The 25,617-nt window shown below is 37.6% G+C and overlaps 2 protein-coding genes across 3 annotated transcripts in view; one reads left to right on the top strand and one right to left on the bottom strand.

Moving 5' to 3' along the window:
• TG (thyroglobulin) overlaps positions 1 to 25,617 on the top strand; it is a gene marked incomplete at its 5' end in the record, with an annotated part of 130,564 nt that overhangs the window by 69,583 nt on the left and 35,364 nt on the right. Inside the window, one exon of the mRNA XM_015856299.3 lies at positions 876 to 1,075. Coding sequence (XP_015711785.3) covers positions 876 to 1,075 — 200 coding nt within the window. The remainder of the gene's footprint in view (positions 1 to 875; positions 1,076 to 25,617) is intronic.
• On the bottom strand, positions 4,442 to 25,026 carry SLA (Src like adaptor). 2 transcript variants are annotated; one of them, XM_085536962.1, is made up of 9 exons: positions 24,876 to 24,972; positions 24,132 to 24,220; positions 19,890 to 19,995; positions 15,136 to 15,235; positions 12,090 to 12,176; positions 10,664 to 10,767; positions 9,325 to 9,456; positions 7,302 to 7,434; positions 4,442 to 6,680 (listed from the first exon to the last, which is right to left on the bottom strand). In XM_085536962.1, exons 3-9 carry the CDS (start codon positions 19,960 to 19,962, stop codon positions 6,461 to 6,463), a joined length of 849 nt encoding a protein of 282 aa, XP_085393088.1. In that variant the 5' UTR covers positions 19,963 to 19,995; positions 24,132 to 24,220; positions 24,876 to 24,972; the 3' UTR covers positions 4,442 to 6,460. The 2 variants fall into 2 exon arrangements, with proteins under 2 accessions (XP_085393088.1, XP_015711795.2); XM_015856309.3 differs by lacking the exon at positions 24,132 to 24,220 and having other exon boundaries at positions 24,876 to 25,026.

Genomic DNA, 25,617 nt, shown 5'->3' with positions numbered 1-25,617 from the left:
TTTCCAGAGCCATATATTTAGTTAAATACTGTACTTCTGAAAGGAGAATTACAGTGATGGCTGTTGTGATGTCGGTATCTTTATGATCAACAAGGCTATCAGTAATCTGGACTCCACTACATTCTGTTCTGCTACTTAAATCAGCTGTGGTATCTCAGTAATTCATTACGGAAGGCATGCAGATATCCATTACACAATGTATGCATTCAACTGCTCTTTGCCTGAGACAGGTCCAGAAAATGACAGCTCTTTATTCCACCGCCTGTTCATTTCCTACCCTAGTTTCCGAGTTTACTCTTTAAAAGTGATAAAGAAAATAAAAATTTGATCTTGGCAATGGAACAAACAGATAGTTTCAGCTATGTTTCTATTCTTGGCTTTTCTTCCTTCTGTTGGATTTTTTTCCTAGTTTTAAATGTGAAGAATTTTAAATCATTAAAAATAAATGGCTCATTGTGAATTAAAATGAAGTACATAGTGAATGAGTAATCTTTTATTTTTACTTTTATTTTTCTCTTTTTTGGAGACAGTGAAGGAATTACTTAGTTTTGCTTTTGTTGATATAAACCCAAACTGGTCCTTGATGTTTTCTGTGCTGTTTTCTTATGAAATGAAAGACTGGGTTTCCATTGGCTGGCATAGAAGATTAAAGTCTTTCCAGTGCTGATACATAAACATTGGGAATACATGATTATTTTTTCATTTATTGTCATGGAAACAAAATCATTAAAACATATAATTCATATATCTATCAGTTGTATGTCAGTCAATCTCAATGTATTTATATGAAAATATTATAAATTAGGAAATGTTACCCTTGAGTGTGGTTGAAGATTTTTTTGTTTTCCATTTGATTTATTCATTTCTCACAACAGGATCTTCTGAGGCAAGTGGTAATGCAGGTCTTTTGGATCAGCTGGCAGCTTTGAAATGGGTGCAGCAGAACATCGGTAGCTTTGGTGGAGATCCAAGCATGGTGTCTGTAGGAGCTGACCGTGGTGGTGCAGACATTGCTAGCATTCATCTGCTCACGGAAACAATCAACATGGGTCTCTTCAGGAGGATGTTACTGATGGTAAGTCACATTCCTGCTGCTTCAGATTCATTTTGAAACAGTTTTGTGACATGCGTGGGTGCTGGTTTTATTTCATCCATATCTTTTGCAGTACGAATATAACTGTTATTGATGTAGTTATTTTTCTTCTCACCTGTGATTGCTATCTTCAGGAGTTAGGTGTTTCACAAGGATGTACAAGAGATGCAGTTTGGTGATTGATTTAGTCATACTAAGAATCTTTTTCTCATCACTGTGTTTTTTTGTGTTATATAAATAGACTTGTTTCGTAACTTATAAGGACAACAAGTTAGTTTCCATTCCGTAAATACAGTTATTGATCAGCAGTTTTTACACTCTAGAAATGATGAGCCAAACATCCGCATGTTTGAAGAATCTTTATCTGATCTCATGACAGATGAACAATTTCATTAAATGAAGATAAAGTTTCAGAAATCTGAAATCTGTTTGCTTGTCAGCTTGGGTTTTTTTGCCATCACCTGAGGTGTTCTCTATTCCTACTGCCCTTCCTATGCTGATTTTAAGGACTTTAAGCCAGCTTTGTCAGCCGTAATACTACCACTGATCTTCACAGCATAAGAGTACTGCGCTGTGAAATGAGGTTTAATCTTAGTGGACTTTTATATACTTGGAAATGTGTGCAGAGAAATTTAGTCCAGGAAACCTAGGGCCCAATTTATCAAAAACTTGCCTTGAAAATGCTGAAGTCTCTGTTCGTTGCTTGATTTTTTCTCATTTTTGTCAAGAAATATAACTTGCCTTTTGCATCTCCATGTCTCAGTAAGACTATTTTAATTTTATAACTCTAGCAGAGAAGACAGGGGAAATTGTTGAAAATTACTGTTCACTAGCTGAATTTCTTTTAGGATATTCTCAGATAATTCCTAATACAATTCACAGATTTTTATTCATCTTCTGACATAGCAGGTAATTTGCCAGTAGAGTCCTTTTCTCTCACGGTACAGTCCCATCCTACTCTGAAGTCAAACACCCTTTTCTGAAACAGGATAGGATGTGGCCCTGTTGAGAACTGTAACAGGATACAGTGCAATTTACCAGTTGAGCAACTGATGAAAGGGAAGTGAAAGTGTGTCTTTGCTTATCACTATTGCCAGAGTCCTTTTGGTCTTTTAAAACATGAGTGTTGAACTGCTTCTTTCTCTAAAGTAGGATATTGAAAAGTGGAAAAAAAAGAGGCAAATGCAGTGAGCAGCAGATGTGTCAATTCTTCCCACCAATGTAATGCCTGTAACAGCATTTTTCTTCCCAAGAATGCAAAGACCTCACTTTTGCCTCCACAAAAGTAGGATTATTCATTTATTTAAAATTAATATTATGAAATAATCCATACAGTGCCATGGTGGACTTAATTTTAACTTTGTTAAAGCAAAAAAAAAAAAATAAATAAAATAAATAAATAAAAAAAATCAACATTAATAGCAGTGGCTTAAAAATCTATTGCATCTTTTCTTTTTTCTTTTTTTTGGTGAATTAGTGATGCAATGTAAAACTTCTGATTTCTTCAGGTTTCTCAGCTACACCTCCTATAAAGGAACATGTCTTTTTTTTTTTTTTTCCAAGATGACAAGATTTTCTAATTGAATTGTAAAAAAGGAGTTGCACACAGACAACGAACCATGAAACTGATTATAACAGGAACAAATTTCCAGAGGGAAATTAAGTCACTAAGCAATTTAGGGAAATTAGGTCTATTAAGCAATATTATTTTTCTACAGGTGTTAACATTTTGTTCCTTTAAATGTCTTTGTTTTGTATAAAAAAGAATCAGATACAGGATACTGCATCTTACTATGCAGAGAGATCTGGCTTAGGAAGCTTTGCCTGAGAGGAGAGATGCACTTCAAATGGCAGAGTTTCCTCTATCTGTCCTGTAATAGGTTTTGTTTTGAAGCAATTTGAAAGCAGACTGTACAACATCAATGCAAAACTGTGAGGGTGGCACTTTTTTATAACTTATTAATCTTTCACTAGTATGATATTAAAAATATATATTAAATCTTAATAATTAGTGTCTCATTTTAAATCAAATGAAGTACATTAATACTTTTCGACTTCATCTTTTCATTAATTGACTTATATACCAGTGCAATTTTATGTAAGAAGAGGCATGTTGACTTACTGTAGGACTTTTGCATTTGGAATCATGTGTCTTGTCTGAAAATAGGGTGAAGCTGCCTGAATCCCCAGATCCAGCTACTACCAGGCTCCAGTTAACAGTTTACAGTCTTTTCCACTCACGTGCTCTCCATTCATAGCTTCTGTCATCCTCTCACTTGATGTGTTATTTAAAGCCAGCAGTTTCCCATGCCATGTGCCATATTTAATCATGTTATTAATAGATATGTTAATGTGTGGCTAGGGCAGAAGCCCAGTAATCTGCCTGTAACCCCAGTATCATGATTGGTGGTGGCTTTTAGAAACAAACTGAAAGTATGTCAGGATTATGCTAGGTGACATTAGTTCTTCCTAGAGTAAGGGAGTAGAGAAACTTCAAGGTGCCTTCCATTTCTTTTTAATTATTTCTTAGTACACAGATGACTTACCTGCTAGGAAAATCTATCTAAGTTCCATCCTTTCTAAAACTTTATTCATGCATACCTCAAATCATTGTCTGGAGAGGGAGGTAACCAAAGCGTACTGTCCTAGCAGCCTGGAGATCCCTTTTTCCCCAACACTATCTGTCGTGTACAATGTGATTGTATAAATGGTCATCATGGAGAAATTGCAAATGTACAACTAGACATATATATATGTTGTGTGTATAATACCAAGGATTACACAATTAATCTACTTACTTCTAGCCAGAAAATCTAGCTAATATCGATGGAGTGCTGTGTCTAGTTTGGGGCTCACAGTCACAGAGAACTAGAGAGAGTTCATTGAAGGGCCACAAAAAATGATTAAGGGACTGGAGCATCTCTGCCAAGACAAGGGTCAGTGGTCACAAATGGGATCACAGGAGGATCCTTTTGAACACAAGGAAGCACTTCTATGCAGCTGAGCCCCGGCACAGATTGCCCAGAGGCTGTGGGGTCTCCTCCTTGGAGATCTCCAAAAGCTGCCTGGATGTGGCCCTGGGTCCTCTGTTCTGGGTGTCCCTGTTTGAGCAGGATTAGGCCAGATGGACCCAGAGGTCCCTGCCAACCTCAGCCATGCTGCGAGTTTGTGTGCCTGTTCTCATCAGAGCATGTCTTATCCCCTCTCTACAGAGTGGAGACTGAAGTGTTTTCCAAGTGCCCAGTACTTTTAGAGTTTTTGTTGTGTTGTGTCAAAGATAATGTATCACCGTAAGACTGGGTGCTTGTAATAGTTTGCCAGCTTTTCAATCTTTTAAAGCAATACAAATTATCTCCTGGGTGTTATTTTGATAAATGCAAATCATGACTTAGAAATCTGTAATGCTCCCCATATACATTTCACTGGTTACAATACAGTTGCCACAGTAACAAATTAATGATTAGTAACAGTAATAATTAGATTATACAAACATCTAGAGTACCCGAGTTGATTTTGCTTTTCGTTCAAAGCTTTTATTCAAGGTTTATCATCCAAACTACATTCACTTTTAAAATTCTGAAGTATGTTTAAACTATTTCATTCTCTGACTTTCTCTTGCCCTCTTTCTAGTGCAAATGATCTACTGTAAGATCTATGGAATGCACAGATATGTGCCATGAGATATTTGCAGAGGGAATTCATATAAACGAAATTCCCTCTGTCTCAAAACTCAAATCTGCACCCAACTTTCCACACACACCCCTGCCCCCAAAAGAAAAAAAAAAAAAAAAAAAGAAAGAAAACAAAAGAAGAAGAAGAGGAAAGGGAAGGGAAAGGAGTACAGCAGCACATTGGATTGAAAAGATGCCCACTCAAGTACATAAATTGCAGCATCTTATGTCCCCAGATGTGACTACATAATTTACACAGTAAACACGAGTCAAGTTCCAAGGACCACGCAATCTGATTGGATCACAGAGTGGCTTAGGTTGGAAGGGAGCTCAAAGATCACCCAGTTCCAACTCCCTGCTGTTAGCAGGGTTGCCATCCACCAGCTCAGGCTGCCCAGGGCCCCATCCAACCTGGCCTTGAGCACCTCCAGGGATGGGGCATCCACAGCTTCTCTGGGCAGCATGTGCCAGCACCTCATCACCCTTGGAATAAAGATTTTTTCCTAATATCTAAACTAAATCTACTATCTTTTATTTTAAAGTCGTTCCCCCTTGATCTGTCATTATCAGACTTCTTTCAGTTTGGCAAGGGTACATGTACATTGAAAACTTCTCTAGTCTGTGATATTTAAAACAACCCAGTTGCTTTAAGAAATTTTTAAGCAATAATACTTCAGACAAGATGTTCAGTAAACTCTTCAACATCCACTGTTTCTGATTTGTTCTATTAGTTTAATTATTAAAAAGCTCATATTAATATAAATATTATACATAAATATGGCGTGCCTTCAGGAGATGGGGTTCAGTTCCTCTACTCAAAGGTCACTCCTTTGCAAGCCTACCTTTGCAGTTAGACTTTATAGTACAATATTTTACTTTTCATTTTAAAAAACAACCAACAAAACAAACAAAACCCCCCACTTTGTTCTCTGATGAATATCCACTGGATTAAGAGCAGTTAGGTTCTGCTTTTGGATATGCTTGTTCTTCCATCTCAGGCTTTAGAAAGAACATCTCAGTGAGTTAAGCCTTGTCTTCATTTTGTGATCTTTCCGTGACTCTACAGGACATTACACCCAGCTGAATTAAAAGCCACTTGGAAAGTCGAAGATGTTATTTTTTCTTTTCCCCCGAAGGTAGAAATGACAGATGTGTACAGTCAGTAGAATGAGGTGTTTCTTGGATGCCAATTACTTGACATTTTCTTGGAGACTTTCCAGCTCACTGATAATGATGAGTGAGTATGTATGGAGAAGGAAAAAGGTTCTTTCTCTCAGCGTAGGTAGATTCTGTAGACATGACTTTAAGCCTTGTAGAGAGTAGTAGACTAAGACTTTAATTCACAGTCTCAAGCTGCAGTTAGTCTTTTTGTGTCCAGTCACCTTTGTACAATGGTGGGCATCATCCTTACTGAAGAATCCTTTGCCTTACTAGATTCTTGGCTTAGAGTGTCTCAGTTTATCTTGCTAGTGAGCAGTTTCTAATTTCAGGTGCACACATCACAATTGCATTATATAGCATGAGATAGGACCCTTTCAAAGGTCTCTGGTCAACCTTCAGAAGGTAAAATGTAGAACCACAGTCAGAGTTTTATCGCCAGCTGGTATACATTATCCCTCAGCTGCTGAAGTACTGCAGGACCACAGGATGCTCTGTTAAGGGCACAGCTTCCATTTTCTACCTTGTTGTCTCCAGGTCAGTTGTCAAAATACGTAGGTGGCAAGTGAAGGGTACTCTTATGCTTACTCCCTGTGTATATAAGAGACTGTGCTTTCTTCTTTCTGGCACTCACAAAAGAAGAGTTGTCATCCCCTGTCAAGGAGAGGTAGGAAGCAATGCTTTCCCTCAGGCCATAGCTGAGACAGGAATCATCTATTGCTGCCAGTGTGCTTTCTGTATCTCCAGTCATCTCCAACCTTTAAAAGTATGAAATGTCATTAGAATTCCAGATACATAAACTTAGTCAAGTATTAACACTTACTGAGCCAAACAATGTTAATTTTATTTCACAAAAAATTCCCATCTTATAAATCATTAAACATTTCTGTCTCGTAGTGATTTTCTAAAACAGTACAATACTGATGTCTGTTCTTGAGCATATTAGAAGGCCTCTCTATACATTCTTTCCTTCTTATCTGTAGGAAAAAAGTGGACTTCAATAAAGCACAAAATTATCTTGTATTTGGAGGCAAATGAAAGTACTGGTGGGCCTGAGCATGGATTATGGTCTGTCTCTTACTTCTTCCCCCATGGCAAAGAGGGCTCATGAGTCCCAGTGGACAGATGCAACCATGATCCTGGCTGGGTAGAAGTGATTTAATGCTGTAACTATACTTTTGCAGGTTAAAGTACTAAGATTAGCAGTTAGAGAGCTGAACATCTAGTTCTCATGGGTTCACATGCTGTCAACAGCTTGGAAGATTTAAAACTGGCCTCTGTAGAAGGAAATGGCTGCTTCTCCTGTGTTGTAAGTGAAAGTACATGTAAGACTGGAAAAATGATTTGTTATTTATGGCAGCTTGTGTTGTTTGTGGTACCTGTGAATGCTTCTCCAGTTGAAGTTTTTATTCCTCATCACCACAGGAGGAACTTGATTCATTATGCTGTGGTTACTAGTGCACTGGGTAAGGCAGGGTGTTGTAAGGACGCAGCAGAGACCATCAGCAACTTCTGAACAGGGAAATGAAGACATATGAAGTTAATCCTTCACTGTGTTCTCAGCAAGAAAGCTATGACACAGGCTCAACTTCTTTTCCTAGTATCTTTGCTTTTTAATTTATCAAGGGGTATGTTTCCCACAGTATGAGTGAGCAACTGAGAAACAGAGTAATAGATTTGCCAAAAATCTAGAAGGAATTTTACAACAGATCAGAGACTTAAACCCAAGCTTCCTGAGTCTCTAGTGAGTTCTGCTTTTGCTTTCCATCCTCTCACCCGTGCAAAAAAATAGATACAAGATACAAGATACAACCACTCAGAGTGGATTCTGTTTGGACCTATTCTGTTTGGAATGACTCTAGGTTTACTGTTGCCAGTTTACATGTTCATGTTGCATTCAGATAGCTTTCATCTCTTTTTCTCCATTGTCTCCTCCTTGCTCCCCTACAAACATTGCATATATTCTTCTGTCATTGATAATGTTGATGTTTTAGACCTCCAAGCTTTATTTCAGCAAAGCCTATCTGTACTTATCTTGAATTCTTGGATTGATTTCAGATGCACTGTTAGGGATAACCTATTTTTTTCCAGTCTGATATTCTGCAATATCACATGCAGGGGCAAGGAGAGGAGTTAAATTTCATTATGTTCTCTCTTACATCTATAACTCAAGTCGTTATAATTATTTTTCAGAATGTTTGTATTTGATTTTTTTTTTTTCCTTTCTAAACAGAGAAAGATGTCAGATAACTAAAATGCAATGAAAAATATTACTCTCTTTAAATTCTCACTCAACTATATCACTGGACTCAAATGTTTTGAAAGTGAGGTGTTTTCAGCTGTTTTTTTCTTTTTTTTCCAGTTTATCAGAATACCCTTTTTCATTTACCCATGTAATATGCAAATATTGTGGCTTTATACTTTGTACCCATTACTAATTAAAGCCCAGAACCTGTCATAACTTTTATGCAACCTTTTTTTTTTTTTTTCAATTCTGCTTTCTCTTTCATTTTAGAGCATTCTTATTTTAATGTACCATAACTGCAGTCTCTTAATTGTGTTGCTTGTTGTGTCATCTCTCTGATGCCTGTTAAATTGTCATAAATCTGGAAAATAGCTGTTGAAGCAGGTGCAATCCACTAGGTTGATATTGGTATATATGACAGCTGAATCTAGATTTAAACTAACAGATGAACCGCTTAGATGATCTGTACTCATTAACTCAACCATAGTTTTCTTATGCAATTAACTAGGGAAAAAAATGTCAAAATTTCTGAGCATTTTCTGCTGTAGACAAGGATATCAAAGAGAACTTGACTTCAAAATCTGGTCTTGCATGTCTGATACTATCTGTCTGTATGGTAAATGAATAAACAGCAGAAATACTGAAGTATATGAAGCCATAGCTGACCTATGGCCCTGGGCACAAAAATGAGACTTTCACCTATAAAGCTTAATTTTTTTTTGTACCCCTAAACTTTGACATTGGCTGTTCCTTGATAAGGAAGCAGCGGGATGACTGTGGCCTGTGACATTTCCAAACTGTAAGTAAAACTTGTCTAAGGAGGTGCTAGACAGTAACGTTTTGACCAAAACTGTGTTACAGACAGCTCTAATGGCACAGTCATATGGGCATACAATAACTTAAGCCAATACAGGCAGAACATATCTGTATCTTTTTGAGTTCTCGGGTTCATTCCCATTCCCACTGTCAGCAGTGTCTAACTTATCTTCAGGATCAAAAGTAAGGTGGAAGATATAAACCAATCATTTTTTTTCTAGTTGTTCTATGGTAGCAGTTGCAAGTCTTGGACATAGGGAAAACCTCTTGCTCTGGAGCTTTGATACAGAGTTTTACAGTTGCTAGTGGAAAATAGGTTTATTTGGCTGTTGCTGTTGTACCTGAGTAGTGATTTACGAGGTCTTCAAGGCACTGAAAGGTTTGCCGTGGAGAGATGTAATACCAGTTATTTGGAAGGCGGAAGATCCTGTAATGTTTCACCTCCCTGTGCCGCACTGACAAGGAATATAATCCTGGAGAAAAAGGAGGACTGATTATAACAATGTCAAGTCCCAATTCTGCAGGGATAGTTGAAATCCAAACGGTACAATGTTTCAAAAGGTCCCAGAAAGTTCTTACAGAATTCAATGTCTGTCTTAATTTTCTACATTTTAAGTATAATGAATAAAGTGCCCAGAATTTGGGACTTGGATTTTGATTGATTCTAAATTTCTGATGTATTTTTCTTGTACATTTACTGATGTAGTATTTTCTGAGATGATGTAAGGGAAATGGGCCTCCACAGAAGTTGTTCTGGTGCTCAGAGATATGATTTAGCAGAGGGCTGTTAGAGTTAGGGTACTATGGTTTGGCTGCAGTTGGACTTGATGATCTTTGAGGTCTTTTCCAACCTGAGTAATTCTATGATTCTATGATTCTATGTTTGCCTTTCCCTGAACACAAGGACTGGACTCATGTGCCAGGTTCCTGATTTTAATCACCTGTCTTAATTAACTTTCAGTAACGTAGTAGCTAGTATCTGTTAATGTGGTAATCAGAAGATATTACAGTGGACAATGGGAGATGTATTCCCCTTGAAAAAAATAGTGAAGTGTGAACACTAAAATTCCTATTTTGCATCATAATTAAAATTCTTTTGGCTTATGCTGAAAACTTATATATTAGCAAAGAAAAAGGGTGATGAGAGGTGGGAAATCAATTTAATAAATTTCTTAGGAAGATGGAATAGTTTAGAGTCAGTAGTTCTAATAATCAGTACTTTAGAAAAACAGATGGAATAATGGTAAAGAAAATGAAGACGTAATTTTGGGGAAATATACGAAAGAACTGCCTGCTTACATGGGAAACCTAATTATCCATCATCCTCTCTATTTTATATGTATTTTATGACTTTTTCAGCCAATTGTTTGCAGATCAGGACAAAGCTACAATATTTCTTTTGCTCGAAAATTCTCACTGCCTAATAAGTTTTAGATGTGACCAAAGTGAATAATAATGTTTAAACAACTGTGTCTTGTTTATGCTGGTGCCTGTGGAACTTTCCAAGGCCGTGGTTAACCTTCTTTTCAGCACTGTTCATAGCATAGGTGACCGGTGAAGACTGGAATGTTGCACAGGGTGCCTTTTTTTGAGGTTATCCATATGGAGAGGGATGGGGAGAGAATTAAGGCTCGTAAAACTGTTTGTGCCTGAGATCAAAGTGGAAAAAGTGTTCCTCACCTTTCCTAGTTTCACTCTCTCTGATCATGAAGGAGCCGACCTTGGTGTTGGGGAGCTGTAGAAGTTCTTCTGCTTTCTCTCTTCCCAGCCCTTCAAATAGCCAGCTGTGAAGCAGGAAAAAACAAATTCTGAAATTTGGACTCCAGTGAAACAGAGCAGCATGTGGTCGTGAAAGTACAGCATTTGCCAGGAAAAGTGACTGCAAAAACAACTGTAGTTATTCTCTAAACTATGTCCAGGCATATTTTTCAGTTTATGGAGAAAATCTTGCTCTCCATTTTCACATGCTGAGCTTAAATAGCTTTTGTGAGACTAAGAGAAGAACAAAGAAGTCTTGGACTTACTACGGCAAACAAAACTTTTCAAGCTACCTTTATCTGCATTGGTAGGGTTATGTCCATGTAACATATCGATGGCACATCTGTGGCATTAGAGATGCTTTAGTTTCTTCTTCTTTGTTTAAGCAACTTTTGGTAACACAGATTGTATTTTATTGTACAGGGAATGCACCCCAAATAAAATTATTCATCTTATGCTAGGGAACAGTCCAGTTGTTTAAATTAATTGTTTTTTATTGAATAAGGCAAAAGGCATTACCAATTTTCCTGATAAGTTGACACACTATTTTTCTACAGTTAGTCAGTACTGATACAGCTGAACTTGCTGTAGTAGTGTAGGAGTCACTGGTGCTTTAAAGTAATGTTATTCTTATGTGTTTGATCCTGTCTTGGGGAAACTTCAGAAATGGTAATGGAAAGCTCCTGCCTGTGCCTCGCATTTTGAAAAGCATCTCTGTTTCAAGAGGGTATAGAACATATTAAAATTTAAGCACTTGCATAAATCCCAATGAAGTTCACACTTCGTATGCTTAAGATTAAACAGGTGTTAAACTCCTTTTCTAGAAAAACATAAATGTATGCTTCAGTGTTTTCTTCCTGACTGTTGTCTAGGGCAACAAGAGAGCTTTGAATATTCCTTAGCTCTTTCATTGAGAAAGGTTACATTCATAAATGACTTATTTGTCTTTCTCTTTGTTTGTGGGTTGATTGTTTTTGTTTTATCATGTGCAAATAGGACCTACATTTTACTTTTTGTAAAAAGCTTTTTCTCAGCCAGATCACTTTCTTGAGATCTTAGAAGTAAAAATCAGTCCACACAATAGAAGTATTTTTGAGTATCTCCTATGAAATCAAGTTTTTTGACCCTTCCAGTTATATAAAAAACTATGTTTTTTATTTTCATATATTCTAAAATTGATATCAGATTTCAAGGGAGCTGAGACATGAGGAATTACATCAGGCTATCAATAAATAAAATTTCTTTTCAGTTATTCTTGGTGTTGTTTTATAACAATGAATAACTTTAATCAGTGTAGTAAACAGACAGAAATTAGTATTGAGTTGTTATGGGAAATGCATTTACTTACCCATGATAAACCTTTGCTACATATTTCCCTGGAATGTAATTTTCTCGTCCTGTTGTAAGGGAATGGACTCTCCACCAACCTCCTTCACTGTGAAAGCAAGACAAGGGATATTTTCAGATGCATTTTCAGAGCTTGTCCTCATTTTAGAAGTGAGTTAAGACATACAGGCTGGGCTGTAACCTTCTATCTGTGTTCTTGAATTCTCACACTCAGAAATGGACCCAAGTTTGTTTCATTTAGAGTAGTTTCTTTAAGATTAAATTTGGACACAGAAATAAGCTGCATTTTTTCCATCTCAGTTGCTAAGAAATAAAATATTTTTTCTGTAGTTAAAAGAAGAAGGGTAAATATGCAGTGGTTAAACCCTGCTGTGCTCTGTCTTCCCACAGCTAGACTTCTCTTGGTATCCAAGACACTCAGCTTGTGGCTGAGCATGCTGTGTCTAGACAGCCTTGTAGTTCCTCTTGCAGAATAAGGGAAGAGAAGACAGATGTATGTGACCAGGCATATGTTTCTTCATTGATCTACTATAGGTTATTGATGAACTGAATACCAGCTTTAGCTTTCAAGTCCCTTTGGAAAGCAGTAATAAAAATTTTCACAGGGATGTTGCAGTGCTTTACAAACTAACCAAAGGAATTATGTCAGTGCTGAGTTAGGATGATTTATGCTTTTTTTCTCCACCTTTTCCTTTAAGAATTTGCATCCAAATAATAGTGTTTGAATACTCTTTTTATGGCAGTTCCAAAATGATGCTTCCAAATAATTCCCAGACAGCAGATTCAATACTCAGTTAGTCTAGGTCAAGACAACTGAGTTGCAAACCCTAAGTTAAACCTCCTGGCTTGCAATGACTGGCATCACGGTCCAGAAAGTATGAACTGAAGGAAAAAGAGAAGTTTGCTATTTAGAGTTGGAAGTTTCAGGAAGTTTTGTTTGTGGTTGTGTTGTGAAATAGTTTAAAAGTTTAGGAACTGTTTTTTGTTAGTTTGTTTTACCACAGGACTCCCAGATAGAACCCATAAGAAAACTGGAGACGCTCAGCATATACCTCCCTACAAACTGTAGTATTATTAATGCTGTAAAATCCCAGTGATGGTTAAAAGTCCAAGAGCAGCATGTCCCTTTTGGGGCAGGAGCCACAGAAGTCATATACACTGGGGTATTTCTCTGGAGGACAGCTGGTCCTACTGGCACAAACTAAATTCATTGGTATATCAGGCTCCTGGTTGAGTGTGGAGAGTAAAGAATTCTGTCAGTGATCTTGATCCGATTCTGACAACCTTCAGCAATCATCAGCATCTGTGAAGAATTGTAGTTTCTTGGTATGATTCACAGAGTTGATTTCTAATACACTTAATTGCTTTGGTTGAAGGATGAAAAACAGTTAATATAAGAGCAGTATGTGCTGTCTTCTAATGCTTCTCCATGCTAACTCCTTCTCACTTGTGTTTTGATCATGCCTGCCGTGCTGCTTTTCTCTTCCACTCTGGCTTCTTTGAATGACTTGAGAGAATGAATAAACCTAAAGGTTATGTACAGATAGCAAAAACCTGTATGCAAATAGTTCCTGTTAACATCTTCCCGGTTGGGAAGAACAGAGTCCTCCATTAGGACAATGTGCTTTGCACAGAGCATTGCTTTTTGTCTTTGCATAAGCTGATCCAAATCAGGAAGAGTAAAGATCTTATCAAGGCTTAACTTTGGCTCCTGTTAGTTAGCAGATGATCTTGATGATTACATAACAGATTAACATGATAAAAACTGCTACTGTAGTAGCCTAGTCCTTATGGATGTTTTATGTCTAACAGATCATATTATACAACACATACATGCAAATGATACATACAGTTCCCATTGTTATAGGTATATGTAGTTTTGTGATGATTAAAGTTGGGAGCAAGGCTTTAAGGTGGGATTTCCAGGCAAAGGTGATCATAGATTCATAGAGAGTTACACTGATTCTCTGTATCAGAAAAAAAAAAATCTTGTGGTACTGACTGAGACTTTTGATCTCCAGGTTCAGGGAAAGCACTATGTCAGCAGAACATGGTCACAGCCATTCTGGGTCAGATCAGAAGTCTGTATACAGATATGAGAGAAGTATCTGAGAATTCATGAAGCACCTGTGATACTTCTCTTGAATACTTCTGTTCTCCAAACATTTCATGTTCTGGCTTCTCCAATTAAAGAAGTCTGCCATGAATTTGAGATCCTTAAAGGGTTTCTCTGATAGGAATGTCTTTTATCTCCTCTTAAATCTGTCTGCTCCTGCAGCTGCAAAAATGACATCTCTCATTTCTATTTAAGCTGTGAAAACAGGGGCTGAGTAACTCCTAGGAGGTCATCACATGCAGATACAAGTTGTGCAAAAAGGAATAACTGATCTACTGCCATCCATTGTTCTAGAAGTGTGCTTATTCTGGCGTGTGACAATATTTGCACTATATTTAAGATCAGTCTAAACTAGTATAATTATTTTTCGTGAGCCTGGTTCCTTATGAGGTTTGTAAATTTTTGCGTAGAAATGGCAATTTATTTTTTTTTTCTTCCCATTTAAAAAAATTCAGACTGAATTTTAAAAATACAGAACAAGTATTTTATTTCTGTTATAGTTGCCTTAAATGCAGGATGAAATTCAAAGTTCTAACCATGAAGGAGTTGTTGTATTGTTAGAGTGAAAGAGATACTTCAAATTCAGAATCATTTTCCTTTTCTACCTGATTCAAACTACTTTTGCTCACTCTGTTTTCCACAAGTATGAGAGTGCTTTCCGAAAAACATTTTTAAAGCAGAATTCTCTTTTGAGTCGTATTTAAAATTATAGCCTGAATCCATCATCAGAAGACATTTCAAAGGATCTAAGAAAAAAATGAAATCTCTAATCTTTAAAATCTAGGGAAATTTACACTATGGCTGAGAATCTTTCCTTGTTGGTTCATTTTGCTGAACTGCATCCACTTGGAGTCATCTACATAAAACATAACTTTGCATCAATTGTTACAAAAGCCAATTTAAATATATATATATATATAAATCTACTTACTCTGATAGCACACGTAGTTTTTCTCCTACGTGAAATATAGGTTGGCTTATGTCTGCTGAAGGATAGTCATAGAGGACAGCAAGGAAATCACTTTCCTGACCTGTTAAAAAAGAGACAGAAAATGCCGCTTAACAATATGATAGAGTTCTGAAGGAGAAACGGGAAAAAAATGCATATGTTCTGTTTTATAGAAAGTCATAAAGAGCCTATAACTTTGGAGAAAAATGTGAAGATATTAGAAATGAAGGAAAAAAAAAAAAAAAAGGCCAGCTTGTTAATTATAACTAGCTAATTTTATGCCACTTCTAGTAAATATCATATTTAAAGGACATAATCAGTTTGAAAATATCAAGATTTATAATATTATGAGGCAACTTAGATTTGATGAATGTCTGTGTCTCTAAGTGCCTCCAGCTGCAACTCTGACCATACATTCCTTTAAGGAGATGAAGGTGTGTGTTGCATTGTTCCAGTGTTTAGCACCCCTGGTACTTTTTGAAATCATGAAATTAGTTCAGGTAAAGGGCAATGTAAGTGTAGCTATAATTGCCTATTTCCCACCACCTTTCTAAATCAATTCAATGAACAGCCAGAGGCCCTTGTTCTCTTTCTTGTGTTGAATGTGTCCTAGAGGTGGCACATGATGCTCCTTATTTTCCATTAACAAAGGGAGGCAAAATGGATGTTTTTAATTAAATCATTATGTAGGTGCAAGTCTCAGAACTGAGTTCAGAAAAGAGATAAGAAGACTTTTACATCACTCAGGATGAGACTGTGTCTTGCAGCACTCTAAGGACATGTGTTGAGTCCTTGGATTCCTGATGGATGAAGTCTTGCACTTCGGACAAAACTGACCACCAAGCATTGAAAAGCTCCTCATCCTGCAGGAGCACCCAGCATATCCTGACAGCCGGGAGATTTGGAAGTGAACAACAGTGGGTTTTATGAGCATGGTGGTGGTGAGTTGATAGTTGGACTAGATGATCTTAGTGGTCTGTTCAAGAGGAGAGTTTTAACACTTCTAGTTGTCCTTACAGCAGTGATAGTAAAAATATGTGATAAGAAAAATATTCCATATCCATCATTTAAAAGAAATAGAAAGCAACATTTTCTCAGTTAATTTTGAGTAGCTCTATGATACAGAGGCTAGCATTACACAATGCAGGAAGTCCTTTCATGTTTATATTCCAAATGGTTGTAAGTCTGTTTATTTTTCTAAGCTCTTGCCACATGTATCCTATGATACAATTAGTAAGAATCCTTATAGATATATGGGTGTCTGGAGTCTGGAGAAGACACAAATTAATTTTGTCAGCACATGCTGTGTTACTATTACATGGTTTTCTTAGTTGGTGTCACTGAATTGAAAAAAACTAGTCCAGCAACTTCGTATCACCCATGCCATGATTAGTCAACTGTATCCTATATTATTCATTGAGCTATACTGCAGATATTCTGTGCTAAACAAGCTTTTCATCATTTTCCTGTAATGCTCTAAAAATTAAGAAAAATCTCCTTTGTCTGTGAAACAGAATTTAGCGATGGTTTTTTAAAAATTTATATCCTTTCTAAGCATTCTCTTTCTGTGCTGAAAGAGTGGAAACCAAGTCCTTTTCTGCCCTCTTTCCTATTGTACGTGGTGGTTTGCATTTTGTTATGTGCTGCAGAGAACATCATCTTTTCTCAGCTATACAAAGATCTGCAGTACTTTGATTACGTTTTCATCTTTATATCTGTTTTAGTTTCATTTTTGCTTGTGAATTTGGAGGTCTGAAAAGGAAGGAATTAATCATAGGGCTGGCTGCTGCATCCATGCAACCACTTAAAATGTGTGTACTTACTTATATTATGCAAAACCTTTCAAGTTTCCCACTCCACTAACAAGCCTTCATTTTAATTGGTATTTAAATCAAACCTCACTGGTTTTTTTGGTCATGTGAAATACCCCACCACACTCTACAGTGTTTCACAAAACCCATACAAGCTCTTTTCAAAGACAAAGCCTTGAAACCTAAAGGCTAAAAAGATTACCCTGTTTCTCCACACTCAAATTTCAGTTATACTGACTGAGCTTCCTTCTAACAAAACCTCTCCTCCACAGTTTAAGTGTGTAGGTGACAGGTGAAATGGAACAGCTCAAAAGCTAGAGTGGAAAGATCGAAGCGCTGAATCATTTCCATTCAGTAAGGTGTTGTGGTTTTTTTTATTATAATTATTTGTTGTCGTTGCTGTTGTGTGTTGGGTTGTTTTTCTTAAGGAGAGAAAGATGAGTATGAAATACAAGCTAGTTTTAGATGTCTGCATGGCTGGATGTCTTTCTTTAAAGGTGTGAAACCTAATCCTGCATGCCCCAAAGTACTCAGTCAGAGGCCAGCTGTGAACAGACTACCAAACAGTTCAAGAGAGGAGGGAGAACACAGGCGGTGCATCCAAATCCTAATTCCTGCATGGTTCCAGCTTTAATGTCTGACACAAATACTGTGATTTATGGCATATCAAATCCCAGAGGGGCTAAAGGAGAGCAGTGGTGTGCCTGGGTGGCTCACTGTGCGTCTGCCATGAGGTGTGGCTGCAGAACAACACTGACATGTACCCAAATTAGATCTAAGCCAGCCAGCTCGAGAAGTGAGAGTTATGCAGGTGCAGCAGTGCACGGCTCAAAAAGGATTAACTCAATTCAAGGTCCCCAGGGTGGATAAAAGAGGCGTTGGGCTCACGACCTCTGATAATGTCTTAGTGCTACTAAGTCTTGTCAGGGACACCCACACAATATGCTTTTAGATGGAGTGCTGTCATATTTGAAGATATGCATTTTTCCTTATTTCAGAACTAAGGGTCATGTGCTGGAGGTGAGAAAGGTACTGAGCTATGCCCTGATTGCAGCTCTCAAGCTGCACAAGAGACTTACAGGTGTCTGACAAGGGCATTTGCATTATGGATCAATTTTGCAACTGCAATTCATAGAAACATATAATTGTTTGAGTTGGAAGAGTCATCTAGTCCAACTTCCCTGCAATGAACAGGGACATACATAGCTAGAACAGGTTGCCTAGAGCCCCATCCAGCATGACCTTGAGTGTCTCCCAAGAATATCTTCCTTGATTGTCTCACTCTTTCTGTTTATCTTCTTTTCTTTCCTTTCCCTTCTATTCCAGTCCTTCATTTCATTCCGCCCCATAGAAATGAGCCACTCTTCCCAATAAGTAGTTGGACTCTTATAAGTCTGTGGATCAGATCCTCCACCTTTCCTAAAGTAAAGGTGTCTCTTCTTAGCATGAGGGAAAACTTCAGTTTGATAACATCTTTTAGAGTTTGATCTGCTCAGGAAACTAAATACATACATACTCATTGGATTCTCTCAATATCTGTTTTTAGTACTGTGTTCCATTAAAAAAATATATTGTTTCCATTGGGTTTGAATGGTAGTGCTGATGCCTGTGTGCCTGACTTTAACTAGTGCACCTTTTAAGCTGTTATGAAAGTTACTGGCCTGATCGAGATTAAGAGAGATCAAAAGAACTATGCAGGCATTTTAAGCTGCCTTTGGGAGCTTAAACAAGCTCTGCATGTGCTAGATGTGTAGGAGTGCGCAAGGGGATTGAGTTCTTAGTTCCTATATGGGTAATTTCCCATAGAGATCACTATGCCATCTACATCTGTTTAGGGATATGTTCTATTTGTCATTGGAAGGAATGACAGCTTGGTATTTATGATCGCAGTTGTTGAGAAGATCAGAATAAGCACTCTTCACAAGTAAATAAATGGGTGGTTCATATTATGTGTCCCTGATTTGCCACTGTTTGGTCTTTGCTTTATCAGGACCTAGGGCTATACTGCTGCTTGGTAATGCTAAAAGCAGGCTGTATTTCCTTCCAGTATTCATGAAAACAGCTTAATTCTCCATCCTTACAAAGCCAAGTGGCACAAGTGGGTGATCCTTATATTCCCAGTATTTTGATTAGCATCCTCCTCCCACCCCCTAAAGACAATGACACTTTTTTCCCCCTCTGCACCTCTGGGGAGCAATTTACTGCAGCACTTGTCTGGCACACTGCAACATGATGAGACATATGGGCTGTGCATAGTCTCTACCCACTCACTTGCAGTTTGGGAGTGGGAGGTCAGTGGAGATTTCTCGGTTTCCGTCTCAGACACACAATCTTTATCAACCTATGGAGGGTTTTGCAATTTAATTTTCTCATTTGTGCATGCTTGGAGCAGGTGCATTAGATTTGCCCTTTGCAAGCTTGAGCTGTGAAATGTCTGTTTTTGTATACCCTTAGTTGATAAACCTAGTGACATGGAAAGATGGCCACGTACTACCTTTAATACAACTGCGCAAGAGTAAATTTCAGGTTCAGTTTTAATGTAATGTCATTATGATTTTTAGCATTTAAGAAGATGAAAATTACAACTCAAGAGAAAACAATGAGTAAAACATCACATGGAAGTTTATCAAAGTTTGTTATTTGCCATTTCCAGTGTGCCAGTTCTTTCTGAATTGGAAGGAACGTCTTTAGGAGGCCCCAGCATGTAGAAGTATTAATGTACTATATCTGTTTAATTAAAGTAATTATTGGAACTTTGGGCTAGGACATATCTAAAAATAAACAGTCTACAGGTGCCCTCCTCCTCCCACAGGGAAACCTCCCACTTGCCTGGTTTTTCTGTCAGACCAAGGAAGATGCATGACTGAATGTATCATGTATTTTGAACACCTTTTTGCTCTCGAAAGAAATTAAATGAGTCCTTACCCGTCTGCCTTGCCACATTTGTTTCTTCTCCTCCTTCTGTGGAGGCTCTTGGTGTTCTCATAGTGTTTCCCATTGCGCTCTCAAACTCCGTCAAAGCTCTTCAGAACTAAATCAAAGGAAACATTGCATTTAAACTGCAGAATAACACCTGCTGTGCCAACACATGAAAAATAACCCAGTTTTGGTGTCTCCAATGTGTTACGGCTTTACTTTTGAGAATGTGTCTCAAATTCATGTGAGAGTTTTACATATTTGCTAAACTCTCACCCCTCTGGTGCTTTTATCAGGGGAATAGCAGAAAACCACAGCTAGGGAAGTTGCTCAGAAGAACGTAATGTAGTAAAAGTTTCCATTACCAGTACCTCAGCACAATAGGAAGTCACAGCAAAGCCATGCCCGTACAGTCATTTATGTATAAAAATGTTCGTTGCTGCACTTGGAGTTCTTAATCTACAAAGAAGTTGATTAGGTTGACGTATCTGTTTTCAGCTCCGTGTGCCGTGTTGCTCTATTGCCGAGCACTAAGAATGTTGTTCAGTGCGTTTCTTCTGATGCAGTTGTGATCTCAGCAAATGTGGGCAATGCTTTTTTCCTCTTTTTTTTCTTTCCTTTTTTATTTTTTTGTTTTATTTTCCCCCCTTTTTTTTCTTCTCTGTTTTCCTTAAAAAGGAACACATTGCCCCCAAACCTTTGATCTTAGAGCACTCCTCCTGCAGTTGTGCACATTTTATCCACTGGGTAAACGTATGAGAAACTCTTTGTCAGACAGTAGTGGAACTAAAATAACGACAGGGAGAATCTATTCTCATGTACCCATTCTGATTCTCTGTAACAGTGAACAGACAGACTTACCCTTTGGATTGGAAGTTTTCACCCTGTGCATTTATATTAAGTGAAGTGCAATCTGTATTTTTCAGTCTTCTCTATTATAGATATTTTGAAACTGATTACCACCTTTGGCATGCTTTTCTTATGACAGACAAGCACCTGACAGTGATAGCTGGAGCAGTGTCTGCTTGAGAAGCTGTACTGCTGAAGTCATTGATATGTTATTATTAACTGTCTTGGAATTTGATGATACTGCTTAATACAGTGCATATTTGACATCTCAGAGAAAGTTAGATACCCTTGACAATAAAGTAAAGTACTATTCAAAGGAAAATACTTTGCCTCTAATCAAGGGGAAGCAGATCAATGCTAAAGCAGAAAGGTAGTGCACAGTCCGACTCCATCTGATTTTCAGACTTCTTTGCTCTTTTCCCAAAGGCTTTTGGTAGATGACTCTATTTCACCGACCAATTGGCACATTGTCCTTCTTGCTGTCTACATTTAGGATCAAGCTTGTGACACATCTGCAGGATGCAGCTGCACCAGTGCCTTTCTAACAAGTGACTCAAATCTGCTTCACAAGAACTTCTTCCACTGCCTGATATAAGGAGTCTACAGGCTGAATATTAGTGATAAAAAAAGTAACCTTAGTTTTAAACATACTATATTGGTACTTATATTTGAACAAAAAGTCACTTTTGATAGAATACTCTAGATTATTCTCCATTAAAATACACCTGAGTTTCTATAACTAAACCCAGAATTCATACCCAGACAGAATCTTCACTGTTCTGCAGTAATCATATTTTTCTAGTAATTAAAAAGGCAGTTCATCTCTATCTAAGCTGATGCCAAGCTGCACTTACCAGAAGCTTGTGCAATTCTGGATAGGTGCTAAACATGGTAACATGGTGATGCCCATTTAGGATTTTAACATATGTGATTATTAGTTAGATGAGAATAGTATTCAAATTTTGTGTCACAAAGAAACACAAAAATAATACAGTCCTACCTCTGCGTGCCCCTTTACTCTGGATCTCCTGGTATTTGAGGGCCAGAAAAGCAAGTCTAATGAGCAGACTTGTGGCATGCTGCTTTCAGGACCTTTCTTCATGCTCTTAAGATACATTGATAAAGTGGACACCATTGTCGGGGGTGCCTGAGTCACTTGGAAAAGTAATGTGGAGCATGTGTGTATGATGGAAAAACTTCTGAAAGTTTTACCCTGCCTGACAAACTTTCTAAAAACACGGCTCTTTTAGAATCATAGAATCACCAAGGTTGGAAAGGACCTCCAAAATGATCCAGTCCAACTGCCCACCTACTACTAATATTTCCCTTAGTATAACATCTAAATGTTTCTTGAACACCTCCAGGGACAATGACTCAACCACCTACCTAGGTAGCCCATTCCAGCATCTGACTGCTCTTACGGAGATCAGATCTTTCCTAATATCCAGCGTGAGCCTTACCTGGTGCAGCTGAAGCCCATTCCCTCTTGCCCTCTCTTGTGCTGTGATCTGAATTGCTTGCTGTCTAGTTCAGAAGGACTGAGTATGGGTAACACCATGTGCCTATTTTGTACCTCTGTAGACCACATGGAAAACTAGCTTGGCTCACTTCTACCATACAAGTTTTTGCTTTATATGACCTTGTTTCTGTCAACAAGATGGAGCATACAGCTTAGTACCGTTCATTTAGAAGAATCTGACTTACGGAAAATAGAAGTGTTACGTAGTACTTTCAGTAACAGTGAAGCGTAATGGCATTTTGGACTTTGATGTCACTAGCACGACAGTTTGCTCTGCCTCATTACATTTTCCAGGCTAAGTTTCACTGTCGCTAATTTCTACTGGTAGCAGAGTAAAATCTTGAAGGTGGCAGAGACATCAAGATGTTCTCTAAATTCAAAGCAGAAAAGTTCAATTAAAAAAAATAAAATAAAAAATGAATGGTTGGGCTTCTGCCACTGATGTGCTAATCTAAAGTGATTAAATGGAAAATGACATTTCAAGCCTGGGTTTCCCACCATGGGCACTTGTCATTGTGTGTTTGGGCAGAGCAAAGGTGTCTTCTGTTCCATTAAAGGTGGTGGAGTGAATGTCCCAAGCTATGGCTCAACTGTCAGATATTATACAGTGCTATAGAAATGGAAGAAATTGGAAGCTGAGCAGGGAGAAGGTTGTTTCTACTTGCATGCTGGCAGTGACACATCACTGTTTTTAGGGTAGCAGCATATTAATTTGTGTCCTTCTTATTTCTTAAGCAACACTGCACAGAAGTCTTAAGTACATAGTAGATATTAATGATTTAAGTAGTGTGTGCTTGTATTAACAGCTTAACCTAAATTAATTGTATCACTTTATGATAAATCATATGATGGTTTTCTAAAATTCTGAGATGCTCTGCAAAAATAGACTTAACAGGGAACTGTAGAGCATCTTGTTGCTGAACTCATTCTTTATCATTCAGGTAAATAGTGGAGCAATGATAGTTTTATAGATTACATTCTTTTGAAATATAGACAATCTGTTCCAGGGCTTGCTGAGGTTGGTATACAAGTAGAGGCTGCATCCCTCAGTTGTACAAGCAGATAATTGTGCCAGACCCAAACAAAATTGCTCACTGACAGCTGTTTGGGAAGAACTGAGGTGAGGTGATTGGTTCCAAACTTACCTTGTTGTAGCAACCCCAAATCAGCACTGAGGGGTACAGCTGTTGGGATGCAAATCAAGCCCAGATCTACCTGCAGGTAGAAGGTTGGCTCTGACAGCTCTCTGGCCACCTCCTCTGGCTGGAAAACCTTATTTTAACCATTAAGACTACATTTTTAGTCTCCCAAGCTTTGGCCCTTTGAATTTGTGCACCTTAGTGAAAGTGGGTTGCTGCAGCCACAGCAGTTTGCAAACCCACTAGTACTGCAATCTAGTGGGCTTTACTGCTTTATTTCTGTAACCAAACGGAATCCAAAGAAACATCAGCAGTCCCAGTTCTGTTTTGTGTCTTCTTTGTTAAGGGCAGAGCTCTTGGCAAATATGAAACCATTCGAAATCTTACTGACCTAAATCATGCCTCCCAAAAACCGGCTGTACAGTTTGCACCTTCCGTTCCTGCAAGCATCACATGTAGTAATAATTTCCTCTCACATAATCTGTTCTCTGAGAAAATGTGGCTTTGTAGCTCTTAAATGGCAGAGCATGGAGGAAATTCCATTGCTTGGTAAGGATTTTTTTCAAAGTTATATTTAAAATGATCAAAGGTTAGTAAACATAAAGAAACAGAAATTATAAGAGAAGTAAATAAAACCAAAATATAAACACCCAAGAAAAGCAGTTCCACAGGTAATACTGCAGACTAATAAAAGGAGGAAATATATCATTCTTGATAAGTTATACCTTGTTTTATTTTTGTTACCTGATTTGACATCTGTACCTTCATGGTCTTAGAATACAGTTCTCAATAATGCCCACATGTAAAATCTGAATTTCACTCATGTTGGGTTTCTGTTTGTTTGTTTTCAGAGGAAAAGAAAATAAAAAGCTCTGATTTAACAAATTGAATTTTCTACATGGATTTCCTTTAATTAATCATTAATTAAAATTAGCATCCTTTCAAGTTTTAGACACTTGTATTTTTGTCATAGGAAAGAGAAGGGTAATATCACTATCAAGGCAATTCATGTGCAAAATTGTAAATACTCTGAAATGACACAGTAGTACGACATCATGCAAACTTTAAACCCTATGAGGAAGAAGCCCACTAATCTGTCCATGATATTTCTCATATTTTGTGTGTTAGTGAGCTGCATTTTGCTGCACCATGAGGTCCTATGCATCTCTCCTAATCCCAGCTTTCAGTAGAAACTGAACTGTAGAAATGTAAAATCATTAAGGTTGGAAAAGACATCTAAGATCTTCTAGTTCACCTACTTCTAGTCCCTTCCATGTTTAATACCAGTCCTTATGAAAAGGATTAAGGCAAGCTTTTCTACTTCTACCTTAGGTGGTACTCAAAATCCATGGTCTGAATGCTGTAATTACTAAAGAAATAAAGTACCCCTATACATAGAAAAGGAAAGAAAAATAAAAGAAAAAAAGGAAAAAAAAAAGGAGGACTTGATCTGGTCTGCAGATAATCTGAAATTAAATTAATTTTTACCTTCAAATGCTAGGCATGATACTCCAGGTTGTGGTATTTCTCAAACAAGCTGTAGTCACAACACTGCTCTCATGCTGCCAGTAAGGGTTAGCTGATCAAGCTAAGGAGCAGCCAGGCGAATGAGTGTGTTGTGAAGTTCACACTGTCATGTAGAGCAGCATTTGCCAAACAGGCCACATACTTCCTCTCTGAGAAACAAGGAAGGCACAAAGTGTTTGCAACAGATGAGGTTTCTGATGCAAGTCACTACTCAAGAAACTTCTATCTATGGGTTGAGAGAAATATTGCTTCAGAGCTGGTTGAAAACATGTTAAACAAAATAGCGAAATAACCTTTTTTAAATTAATTGCACAGAAATATTTTTTTTCTTTCTTTTTCTTTTCTAAAACGTATTTGTTCAGTAAAGTTCAGTTCAGTTGTTTATTTGATCTTATTTGATTTTCCTAGCTTGTTATTTTCTTTTTTTCTTTTTCTTTTCTTTTCTTTTTTTTCTTTTTTTTTTCCTTTTTGTTTTTTGTTTTTTGTTTTTTTTTGAAAGACAGGTGAAGGTAGTAAAAAGGTACTAAAGTTCTAAAGTTTGTCTTTCACTCTTATTGAGCCTGAACAGGAATCCAAGGTTTGCTTTATTCTTTACTCTGTGCCATGAAACATTTCTGTCTGCAAATACTTGAAGCCCAGCATCAGACACAGACTAAAAGCCTGTGTGAGAAGCATATTTTCACATTAGTGTTGTGTAAAGCCA

Source organism: Coturnix japonica, chromosome 2, assembly GCF_054131305.1.
Source record: "Coturnix japonica strain WE chromosome 2, WE-NBRP24, whole genome shotgun sequence".
NCBI lineage: Eukaryota > Metazoa > Chordata > Aves > Galliformes > Phasianidae > Coturnix > Coturnix japonica.
This window is presented reverse-complemented; position numbering and strand designations above follow the sequence as displayed.

Bases quoted from the DNA above. Each gene is read 5' to 3' on its own strand.
- SLA (XM_015856309.3), bottom strand. From the start codon at position 19,962: ATGGGAAACACTATGAGAACACCAAGAGCCTCCACAGAAGGAGGAGAA. The intron at 15,236-19,889 runs GTAAGGACTCAT...CTTTTTTAACAG, and splicing joins AAATGTGGCAAGGCAGACGG to GTCAGGAAAGTGATTTCCTT. The intron at 6,681-7,301 runs GTACCACAAACA...ATACTTTTAAAG, and splicing joins AACTGGAGAAGCATTCACAG to GTTGGAGATGACTGGAGATA.